The sequence below is a fragment of the Myxocyprinus asiaticus genome, chromosome 34, assembly GCF_019703515.2.
Source record: "Myxocyprinus asiaticus isolate MX2 ecotype Aquarium Trade chromosome 34, UBuf_Myxa_2, whole genome shotgun sequence".
In the NCBI taxonomy this organism is placed as follows: Eukaryota; Metazoa; Chordata; class Actinopteri; order Cypriniformes; family Catostomidae; genus Myxocyprinus; species Myxocyprinus asiaticus.
The window spans coordinates 9,769,155-9,781,346 of NC_059377.1; the positions used below are offsets into that span (position 1 = coordinate 9,769,155).

At 42.2% G+C, this 12,192-nt stretch overlaps 1 protein-coding gene across 2 annotated transcripts; it reads left to right on the forward strand.

Moving 5' to 3' along the window:
* The first annotated feature begins 2,246 nt into the window (after positions 1-2,246).
* Positions 2,247-10,530, forward strand: LOC127425202 (uncharacterized). 2 transcript variants are annotated; one of them, XR_007894589.1, is made up of 3 exons: positions 2,247-3,964; positions 7,650-7,885; positions 9,270-10,530. XR_007894589.1 is itself a non-coding variant. In XM_051670919.1 (2 exons), exon 1 carries the CDS (start codon positions 3,244-3,246, stop codon positions 3,916-3,918), a length of 675 nt encoding a protein of 224 aa, XP_051526879.1. In that variant the 5' UTR covers positions 2,247-3,243; the 3' UTR covers positions 3,919-3,964; positions 7,650-8,407. The 2 variants fall into 2 exon arrangements, 1 of the variants encoding a protein (XP_051526879.1); XM_051670919.1 differs by lacking the exon at positions 9,270-10,530 and having other exon boundaries at positions 7,650-8,407.
* Positions 10,531-12,192: the final 1,662 nt, after the last annotated feature.

Genomic DNA, 12,192 nt, shown 5'->3' on the forward strand with positions numbered 1-12,192 from the left:
ATCACGCTTCTCCATCTGGCAATCTAGGAGAACGGTACTTGTCTGACTGCATTGTGCCAATTGTGAAGTTTGGTGGAGGGGGGATTATGGTGTGGGGTTGTTTTTCAGGAGCTGGGCTTGGCCCCTTAGTTCCAGTGAAAGGAACTCTGAATGCTTCAGCATACCAAGAGATTTTGGACAATTCCATGCTCCCAACTTTGTGGGAACAGTTTGGGGATGGCCCCTTCCTGTTCCAACATGACTGCGCACCAGTGCACAAAGCAAGGTCCATAAAGACATGGATGAGCGAGTTTGGTGTGGAAGAACTTGACTGGCCTGCACAGAGTCCTGACCTCAACCCAATAGAGCACCTTTGGGATGAATTAGAGCGAAGACTGCGAGCCAGGCCTTCTCATCCAACATCAGTGTCTGACCTCACAAATGCGCTTCTGGAAGAATGGTCAAAAATTCCCATAAACACACTCCTAAACCTTGTGGAAAGCCTTCCCAGAAGAGTTGAAGCTGTTATAGCTGCAAAGGGTGGGCCGACGTCATATTAAACCCTATGGATTAAGAATGGGATGTCACTTAAGTTCATATGCGTCTAAAGGCAGATGAGCGAATACTTTTGGCAATATAGTGTATATAGGGGGCAGTGGGAGCTCAGCGGTTAAGGCTCTGGGTTACTGATCAAAAGGTCGGGGGTTCAAGCCCCAGTACCACCAAGATGCCACTGTTGGGCCCTTGAGCAAGGCCCTTGACCCTATCTGCTCCAGGGGCACTGTATCATGGCTGACCCTGCACTCTGACCCCAGCCTAGCTGTGATATGTGAAAAAGAAGAATTTCACTGTATATGTGCAAATGTATAATGTGTGATAAATAAAGAAAATTATTTAAAAAAAAAAGAATTATATATATACATACACACGTACGTACAAATACAGATCTGTTATACACAGATAGTGCAAGGGAATGTAACGGTAGGATATGTTGGATAAATATAAATAGACTAAGCTGTGTATTGCACATAGTTATTGCTCAAGGGGCAATTTAACTGTTCATGAGATGGATAGCCTGAGGGAAAAAACTGTTCCTGCCTGACGGTTCTGGTGCTCAGTGCTCTGTAGTGCCGGCCAGAAGGCTACAGTTAAAAAAGGTAGTGGGCTAGATGAGTGGGGTCCAATGTAAATTACTTACTCAATTTACATTTCAAAAAATCAATTTCACTCAAAACATTTAGCAAAATATAATTTATCATCCTTATAGGTATAGATCACCCCAAAATGAAAATGTAGTTCTTGTTTCCTCACCCTGTGTTGTTATAACCCTATATGACTTTCTTTCTTGTTCTGAACACAAAGGGAGAAATTGTGAAATAATCTTGTGATCAGTGATGTCATACAATGGCAGTTTATGGTGACCACATCTTCAAGCTTCAAAAGAACGCAAAAGTATAATTCAGATGTCTAATAAATTATTCCACGAGACTCATGATTGTTATGAAAGCATCCGATAAGGTTTGGTGAACCTTAAAAAAACGAAATCTAATGTATTATAAGGGAAAATATTCACTGACCGTTGATCTCCTGTGCATGTTCATGAATGAACATGAACATGCCATAGAATGTTCATAAGAAAGTCATATTGAGTTGTAACAACACAGGGGTGAGTAAACAGTGATTGAATTTTCATTTTTGTGTGAACTAATCCTTTAACAGAACATTACATACCCGTATAATTCCAATGATGTTTAAACCCTCAAAAAGCATGTCTTTATTGTCTTATTCTTACTTTTATCATTTTTTTAAATAGTTCCTCCACTTCTTGCCCCTCCTCCATTCTATTTTTTTCTCTAAATTATTTCCCTATTATTTATTTATTTATAAAAAGCCTTATTCTTGAGTATGCCATACTTTCTAACAACACATTATTTCTGCTATAGGAAAAAGAACACCCTAATGTCTGTGTGTTTTCCTAGATGTCAACTACAGCTTTGTTTTCAAAGAGTCAGTTTTGAACTCACACACAAAGTTATCACTTTAAAATGTGAGATTGTGAAGAGATTGTGACAAAATAAAATCACAATTACACTAAATTAAATAACACTAACAGAACGGTGATCAATGTCATTTTATTTTCATAGTTGTTCATTAAATTCTTTAAAATAGTTAAACACACACTCAGATCCTATGTGTTTGAAGGATGTCTGTCTGGCATGGGGTGGGGGACAGTCTGGAAGCATCTGTGTTGACACCTTTTCATTCTTTTCATTTCAGAAACCTTTTTAACTTCCTGGGACACCCCCCACAGGTTTACTTCTGAGTCATGCAAAATCAGTTTTGGACTGGGTCACTGAATGTATTTGGCATCGTGCTATAGTGTCAAACTCTCTCAAAGGTTTCCCCTTTAAGATTTTAACCAGATTATAACAAACAAACATATAATTCTGCTCTGCTAATTAATAAAAAATGGGAAAATGGCATCCAATCATGATGGTAAGTGTTTATAAAATGATTGATTTGTAATGTATTTTCGATGTCGTAGTTACACTTATGATTACTTTTTCACTGCCAGCATTTGCTCCTTTAGTTCTAAGCTATACCAAGAATAATTCTGGGCAAATAATGATAACAGAACCCCAGCATTCGTAATAAAAGCCTGTGGTGGCGGGGGCGTGGTCGAGCATTCGTCCGGAGAGAGAGAAAGCAGTAAGGGTGCATTCACCTGAGCCAGATAATGATTAACACCTGTTTCCAACCCTGTTTCCAATTATAGTGAGCTTGGGGAGAGCGGCATAAAAGGGACCACACCAGCACCAAGGGTCAGAGAGAGAGTCAGGGAACAAGAGTCCTGCTATGAATCTAATGTGTAATTGTGAAGCTGATGTGTAGTTGTGAAGCTGATGATTTATTGTGAAGCTGTAAGCCCAGAAAGTTGCCAATTAAAAAGCCTTACCTGTGACTGGAGAGACCCGGTTCCCTGTGTCCTCCTTCCTTCTTGCTGTGAAGTTTGTTACACTGGTGCCAAAACCCGGGATCAAGTTGGAGGAAGTACGCCCCATGGAGTCCTCCCAGTTGGCAGAAATCCTCAAATCCCTCGCTGGCCTACACCAGACCCACCAACAATCCCTGCTTGAGCTTAGGCAAGATCAAGATCGCCGGTTCTTCGAGATCCTTTGAGCTCAAGCAGAGGACTGGCATGCGAACTGGAGCCTCCTCAGCCAGGAGAAAGCCCCGGCCGTGACCCCGGACACCACATCCTCCATGCCCCTGCCCACGCTCTTGAAGATGGGGGTGGAAGATGATTCAGAAGCATTCCTGGACCTCTTTGAGTGCTCCGTGGTGATCTGGGGCTGGCCGCGCGCCCATTGGATGGCCAGACTCATTCCGTTGCTGTCCAGGGAAGCCCAGCTCACAGCTCAACAAATGCCAGCAGCTAGCCTCCTGGCTTATGATGACCTGAAGAAGTCCATCCTGCAGCGGGTTGGCCGCAGTCCAGAGCGACATCGAGGGAGTGATCGACCAGGTGGTGCTGGAGCAGCTAATCCATCGACTACCAAAAGGAACGGCAGAATGAGTCCAGTGCCACCATCCGGCGTCGCTGGAGGAAGCTGTCCAATTGGCGGGGGACCATATGGCAGCGTACCTGAGGGCAGAAGAGCCCTCCTACTCTCTCTCCCCTCCCCCTATGTTTTCCCTGTTCTCTTCTCCCTCCCCCCACCCCTCTCACTCCACGGAGGCATTGAGTCCCACTGCCGAAGTCGGCTTCCCATTCATGGGGGTTTGTTCCCCCCACGACTGCACTGCCCCACCCCCTCAGGTGGATGTGCCCACCGACAACATAGCGTCTGGGCCAGCCTGCTGGAGTTGCGGGGATCCGGGGCACTTCCGGGATCAATGCCCTGTGATGGAGCTGGGGACTGTGGTCCGGATCCCTGACACTCCACAGGCTGCCCCCGATCGGGCCGGAGCATACAGGATACCGGTAAGTGTCAAGGGGAGTACTCACCAAGCCTTGGTGAACACGGGTTGTAACCAAACCACTATTCACCAACGCTTTGTTCAACACGAGGCTTTGGGGAGAGCGGCATAAAAGGGACCATGCCAGTGCCAAGGGTCAGAGAGAGAGTCAGGGAACAAGAGTCAGAGAATCAGAATCAGAATGAGCTTTATTGCCAACACATACAAGGAATTTGTCTTGGTGACAGGAGCTTCCAGTGTACAACAATACAAAAGCAATACAAAATCAGCAGCAAGACATAGATAATAATAAAAAATTTAAAATAATTATACACAATCGTACAGACACACACATACATACATAGACACATACACATGGGTAGTGCAAATCTAATACAATCTGTTATGTACAGTGTAAATACAAATCTGTTATGTACAGTGCAAATGTTTTTTTTTTCAGAGGAATGAAATGGCAGAAGAGGTTGGATGTGTTGGATAAATATAAGAAAGACTAAACTGTGTATTGCACATAGTTATTGCTCAATGGGGCAATTTAACTGTTCATGAGATGGATAGCCTGAGGGGAAAAAACTGTTCCTGTGCCTGACAGTTCTGGTGCTTAGAGCTCTGAAGCGTCGGCCAGAAGGCAACAGTTCAAAAAGGTAGTGGGCAGGGTGAGTGGGGTCCAGAGTGATTTTTCCAGCCTTTTTCCTCACTCTGGAAGTGTATAGTTCTTTAAGGGGGGGCAGGGGGCAACCAATAATCCTCTCAGCAGTCCGAACTGTCCTTTGTAGTCTTCTGATGTCTGATTTCGTAGCTGAACCAAACCAGACAGTTATTGAAGTGCAGAGGACAGACTCAATGACTGCTGAGTAGAACTGTATCAGCAGCGCCTGTGGCAGGCTGAATTTCCTCAGCTGGCAAAGGAAGTACAACCTCTGCTGTGCCTTTTTCACAATGGAGTCAATGTGGGTCTCCCACTTCAGGTCCTGTGAGATGGTAGTGCCCAGGAACCTGAATGACTCCACTGCTGCCAAAGTGCTGTTTAGAATGGTGAGGGGGGTCAGTGTTGGGGTGTTCCTCCTAAAGTCCACAATCATCTCCACCATTTTGAACATGTTCAGCTCAAGGTTGTTTTGACTGCACCAGACAGCCAGCTGTTTAACCTCCCTTCTGTATGCAGACTCATCGTCATCTCGGATGAGGCCGATGACAGTGGTGTCATCTGCAAACTTCAGGAGCTTGACAGAGGGGTCCTTGGCGATGCAGTCATTGGTGTAGAGGGAGAAGAGTAGTGGGGAGAGCACACATCCCTGAGAGGCACCAGTGCTGATTGTACAGGTGCTGGAAGTGAGTTTCCACTGTCTCACAAGCTGCTGCCTGTCCGTCAGAAAGCTGGTAATCCACTGACAGATAGACATGGGAACAAAGAGTTGGTGTAATTTATTCTGGAGTATAGCTGGGATGATGGTGTTGAAAGCCGAACTGAAGTCCACAAAAAGGATCCTTGCATATGTCCCTGGTCTGTCCAGATGTTGCAGGATATGATGCAATCCCATGTTGACTGCATCATCCACAGACCTGTTTGCTCAATAAGCAAATTGAAGGGGATCTAGAAAGGGTCCAGTGATGTTCTTCAGGTGGGCCAACACCAGTCTCTCGAATGATTTCATGACCACAGACGTCAGGGTGACAGGTCTGTAGTCATTAAGTCCTGTGATTTTTGGTGGATGGAGATGATAGTGGAGCATTTGAAGCAGCATGGGACTTCACACTGCTCCAGTGATCTATTGAAGATCTGTGTGAAAATGGGGGCCAGCTTGTTAGCACAGGATCTAAGACATGCAGGTGAAATGCCATCTGGGCCCTGTGCTTTCCTTATCCTTTGTTGTCGAAAGACGCGGCTCACATCATCTTCACAGATCTTAAGTGCAGGTTGAGTAGCAGGAGGGGGGAGGAGGGGGGTTGCAGGAGGTGTTGGTGTTTGTGTGAAGTGAAGGTCAGAGTGGGTGTGGGGTGTGAGATTGGGCCTTTCAAATCTACAGCAGAACACATTCAGGTCGTCAGCCAGTTGTTGGTCCACCACAGGGTTGGGGGCAAGAGTCCTGTAATTCGTAAGTTGTTTCATGCCACTCCACACTGATGCAGGGTCGAGTATCTCCTTTTAGCCACTCTGATTCCCTTATTCAGTGTGTTCCTGGCCTGATTGTACAAGACTTTATCCCCAACTCTGTAAGCATCCTCTTTGGCCTGACGAAGCTGCCTGATTTATGCTGTAAACCATGGTTTGTCGTTGTTTAATGTTAAATAAGTCCTAGTAGGAATGCACATATCCTCACAAAAACTGATATATGATGTAACAGTTTCTGTGAGCTCGTCCAGATTGGTGTCTGCAGCCTCAAAAACACTCCAATCAGTGCAGTCAAAGCAGGCTTGTAGTTCCAGCTCTGCTTCGTTGATCCATCTCTTTATAGTCCTTAATACAGGCTTAGCAGATTTTAATTTCTGTCTGTAGGTTGGAAGAAGATGAACCAGACAGTGATCAGATAGTCCCAAAGCTGCTCTAGGAACAGAGCGATATGCATCCTTTATTGTTGTGTAGCAATGATCCAGTATATTTCTGTCTCTGGTTGGGCAGGTAATGTGCTGTTTGTATTTGGGCAGTTCACGTGTGAGGTTTGCTTTGTTAAAATCCCCAAGAATAATAATAACTGAGTCCGGGTATTGTTGTTCCGTGTCTGTGATTTGATCAGCCAGCTGTTGCAGCGTGGCATTCAAACACACGTTTGGCGCGATATATACACTCACCAGAATAAACGAGGAAAACTCCCGTGGTGAGTAGAAAGGCTTACAGTTAATAAAGAGCGCTTCCAAATTAGGACAGCACATATTCTTTAATGTTGTTACACCTGTACACCAACTTTCATTGATGTAAAAGCATGTTTCACCGCCTCTTGTTTTCCCCATTAACTCCGCGATGCGATCTGCTCTGAACAGCTGAAAGCCCGGCAGATGTTACGCGCTGTCCGGAATAGCTTCACTCGGCCAGGTTTCTGAAGGCAGCAGAGTTTGAAAAGTCCTTGTTTGTGCAGGTGAGGAGATGAAGTTCGTCCGTTTTGTTAGGGAGAGAGCGGAGATTCGCAAGATGAATGCTCGGCAGCGCTGTTCGAAAGCCCCGCCGACGGAGTTTGACCAGCGCACCTGCTCGTCTCCCTCGCCTGCGTCTCATAGCGCGTTTAAACAACACAGCCGCGCCTCCGACTAAAATGTCAAACAAAACGTCCGAATATTCAAAATCCAGAAAAGATTGACTGGTGTATGCTGTCGAATGTTCAGCAGTTCGTCTCTGGTAAAACTGACTGAAAAAAGATTACTAAACACAGGAAAAACAAACAAAAATAACAAAACAATAGAAGCGCTCCACACCGAGGCGGCCATCCGCGCCGCCATCATGATGTTTCCTGCTGTTCTGCTGTTCTGCTGATGAGTAACTGTGATGCTGATGTGTAATTATGAAGCTGATGTGTAGTTGTGAAGCTGATGATTTATTGTGAAGCTGTAAGCCCAGAATTAAAAAGCCTTACCTGTGACTGGAGAGACCCGGTTCCCTGTGTCCTCCTTCCCTCTTGCTGTGAAGTTTGTTACAAGGCTAAATTTAGAACTTTAACCTTTAAACTGTTTTGTGCATGTTTTTTTGTTTTTTTTCTCAGAACATCTGACAGATCTTGATCTTGGAATTGCACCACCTGGATTAGACCATAGCGAGGTTAGACCTAACAGGACAGACGTTTCTCCAGAACTTTTACCGTCCACCCAAGAATTGGTTGCAGTTACAGAGGCACAGCCCGCACCCAATGGGCCTGACAGAAGATGTGATGATTGCAGTGACTGCTCTCTACCACCGGTCCTGAAACACACAAGATTAACTCATTAAATGTATCTGTTGGTGAATAACATTTCTCACATTGGACTTGAACACTTCAAATCCTTGTTTTCGCAATATAAGAGTAAAGTTACAAATCTTGGTTAATTTTTGATTGTTCATCAATACACACTTTAAGGTGAAAGTTTGATTGCCAACCTGGACGTCCTGTATTTTGGAAGAATCTTTTAAGTGAAATGGTGTGACCACTGTCTATGATTGCTTGTGTCTTTCAGAGGTTCTGTGGAAGGTTTAAAATTTCTAATCCTACGCATTTGCTTACAGGCTATAGTTATTTTTTTTCCACTTCAAAGTAAAAAAAACAAAAAACAACAACTTTAGAATCAATATTTTTATTTGAGGATCTTTAAAACAGCCCTTGTTTTAAAAAAAAACCAAATATGTCTAAATATGTATACTTCCCTACTTTAGTATGCCAAAAGCAGTGTCAAAAGAGTAGTGTGTCCAAATCCTCAGTATTCATAAAAAAGTAAGTGAGAACCCAATGACCTACTACATCCTGTGAGATTCTGAAGTGCTCATCTACTGGACCCTTTACTATCCTATAATGTCACGAGAGCTGAGGTGACATTTAAAATGCTGAATTTACAAAAAAAAACTCAGCTCTTTTCAACCGAAATTTCTGTATATACGTTCCAAGTAATTTGTTTCCTTTGGTTAAATTGCACTAAGCTGTTTATTGCAGATAATTATTGTTAAATTGTACTTGTTTATAAAACCAGAGTAGAAGGATTTTCGTGGTTGTTGTTACATATATTCGGGTAATGGGACAATACCCACATTCCCGGATAAAGTATGTCAGAGAATGTATTTACACTATTGTGATAAGTTCCTGCTTAACTTAAATGAGGAAGCAGCGAGCCAGGTAAATTCTCCGTATTTATTCAGTCTCTTTATACACTTTTCAGTGTTCAAAATAAAGGTTTGCTTTCAGCACAACAAAACGAACACACACAATATGGCTTTGTGCATCGCTCTCTCTCCCGTCCGGCAGTATGGACTGTCCTTATATCTCTCTCCAGCACTCACTGCAACACAAAACAGCTGTTAGGGATAATTTCCCACAGGTGTCAATCCTTACCGCTCTTCCTCTCCCGCCCTCGATCTCCACAGACTTCGCTCGGCCACACCCCATCTCCACAACTATTTACATACCAAAAGAACATAGAGAACAATGGGTCTAAAAGGCACTTTTTATTTTTTTTTCTTCCAAAACACTAAATAGCAACAACTAATACAGCACTTTCCTTATCTCTTGTTTGTCACAATGCACTACAAAACTTTCCTGATTTATGAGGTCATTATGTGCAATATCTAAAAGTTAAATTTTGAGGTAATATGATCTATCATTTCATAACTTTTTTTTCTCTCTCCCCTTTCTCCCCAGTTTGGAATGCCCAGTTCCCAATTCCTCTAGGTTCTTGTGGTGGCATAGTGACTCATCTCAATCTGGGTGGTGGAGGACGAATCTCAGTTGCCTCCGCAACTGAGATGGTCAATCCGTGCATCATGTGGCTTATTGAGCACGTTACCGTGGAGACATAGCACGCGTGGAGGCTTTACGCTATTCTCCGCAGCATCCACACACAACTCACCATGGGCCCCACCAAGAGCGAGAACCACATTATGGCAACCACGAGGAGGTTACCCCATGTGACTCTACCCTCCCTAGCTACTGGGCCAATTTGGTTGCTTAGGAGACCGGGCTGGAGTCACTCAGCACGCCCTGGATTCGAACTTGTGACTCCAGGGCTGGTAGTCAGCGTCTTTACTCACTGAGCTACCCAGGCCCCCATTTAATAACTTAATAATGCACATTTATGTATCCCCTGAGATTTTCACATTCGTTTTTTGAAATAAGTTTTTGTTTTGTTTAAGGTGATTAACACTTTTTCAATAACTGTCCAGTAAGTGAAGGGATAGTATTTGGGGGAAAAAAGCTCCCTTGTTGCAGGGGCTTAATTTGTTTATATGTAGAATATTTAAGATTTTATGAAATGCCAAATATGATTGAAATTAACAAGAAATGATTAACCCTTTTCTAAACTGGTTATTTTGAAAAAGCATTCTTTTAATGTGTTACTCAAAAAAGCATCCTGCTATCTCAAAAGTATTGGAATAAGTTGACAAATTTTGCACTAGAACTATTGTGCATTTACCTTCACTAGGCTTGGGATTGTTGCCATATACATGTATCAATAATCGGAAGATTTTCCAGATGATAATCGATATATATCAGGATTTTTTCAGATATAAATAGGGCTGCTTGATGCACAGTTGTCTTTGTCTTTTCAAACATATTTCTCAAAACAACTGTATTACCCTGGTGTGAGCACCAGAGTAAATTAAAGGGGGTCGCACACCGGATGTGTCTGGCTGACGAAATGGTGCTTTCTAAAATTTGAAATAATTATTTTCTACGCACACTTTGTGTCTGTCGGCAGCGCTCAGCTACGTCTCCGGAGGTGCTCAAAATTCAATTTGCATAGTTTTCCATTAAATTCAACCCAAATCATTATCAAAGGACAAAGATTATTTACTCTTTGTGTCTTTCATTTAGCCTTCACAATTTATTTTCAGTTACAATTATGTTTTTTTTTTTTTTTTTTTTGTGGTTTGACAGCTTAAATGAAAGACCTATTCAAGGCTATATACAGAGTAATCTCACAATAAATGTCATCATTTCTAATCGTTTAGTTTGTGCAGTTACACCAGTTTCTTACACTAACCTGCAAACTCATCAACGTCATTTTGTTCACTCTTGAAGAAGTACAAAAACCTTTGTAATGTTTGTGTGTATGGTGACTAGATCCACAACTTAGACTGTGCCTTGACCTGCCCTTGACTGGCTTCAGTATATGTTATATCTGCCTCTTGTGGTCTCCCAATGCTATTACATCAGACAACATTAAACAGAAGGCCAACTAAGTAAATTGGAAAGCACGCAAATTAGGCTTCTAATTTAAATGTCCTCTAATGTTAATATATCAATGCCTCAAAAACGTATCGATAAAATAATGTGCCAATCAATAATCAATATATCAATATTTTATGACATGCCTAATCTACATTATATCACTATAAACACCCCACTTTTGCAATTACATTTGATGACGGTAGTGGTGCAGAAATTACACACTTCAGCTTTAAATTAAACTACTATAATTGTCTCAGAGTTTAACTTTATCCTAAACAGTTGAGCTTATAACTGACTAGCAGGTATTTTAAGTTGACCTAACGTTAATGTTAGTAGTTAGTACACACGTTCAAGTAAAGCTGCAAATGTAAATGAAGAGTTCACCACAACTTTGAGGTCAAGTGAAACCAGTCATTGAAATCTCTTACTAAATGGAACAAAACGAGATGCCGCTCCTATTAATACATCCACTAACATAGAGTTGCATTTTATTTAAAAATGATACATTAATTCACCATTGGATATGAACTCAAGTCATTCTGCTTTATGTATGTGTCTGACCCAAAGAGATGCAAGAACAATTAAAAAAGTGTGAATTCTTGAAATTTGCAGTAATCTGAAGGCCTATTGTTACCATTTTAGCATTCTGGTTCACTTCCGAAAGGGGAAGTATTTCACTAGCTAGTTATTTTATTATTTTATCAACACAACTGATAAAATACTGTACATCCATTCTCTCTCACTCCGTTTACACAGATGACTGTGTTGTGCCGGATATTGATGATGTTCAGAACGAGGACAAAACATTGATTCATGGATGCGATGTGTGCAGGGTTTCCAGAAAGCATTCTGAAAAACTGTTCAACAAGATGGACATTTAAATCACAACCAGGTTTCACAAAACATTGTCCGTGTTTCATAAACCAGATTTGATTTCTGAAAACACATTAGGCTTGCCGGGCAGTATACAATACCTTCACAGCACAGAGGAAACATTGAACACTATTGCTGACATATTCAATGATATGTACAACATGCAGTTGACTTTAGACATCCTGTCTACCATGGCACCAAGGATCACTAAGGATCAGAAGGATTTTGAAGAATTGATGCATGCAGAATTTCAAAGTCTTTCCAGAGATAAACAAAAGTTTAAAGTGCTATTTTTGGATTTGATTAACGCATCAAACAGATCTCATATCACCAATTAGCTAGAGATTGGATGTAGAGAGCACAGTGAAAATCTGCTTAGAAATAAGCTTCCATGGAGACCTGGATAACTGACCGTTGTTGCCCATAATAACTCACTGTAGAAAAATAAAAATACTCGAGGCACCCTGACACAGCCTTCTTGAGATCCTTAAAGGAGCCTCAAATATCCTGTTTATGCACT

Excerpts from the sequence above, each read along its gene's own strand:
- LOC127425202 (XM_051670919.1), top strand. The coding sequence starts at position 3,244 with ATGCCCCTGCCCACGCTCTTGAAGATGGGGGTGGAAGATGATTCAGAA.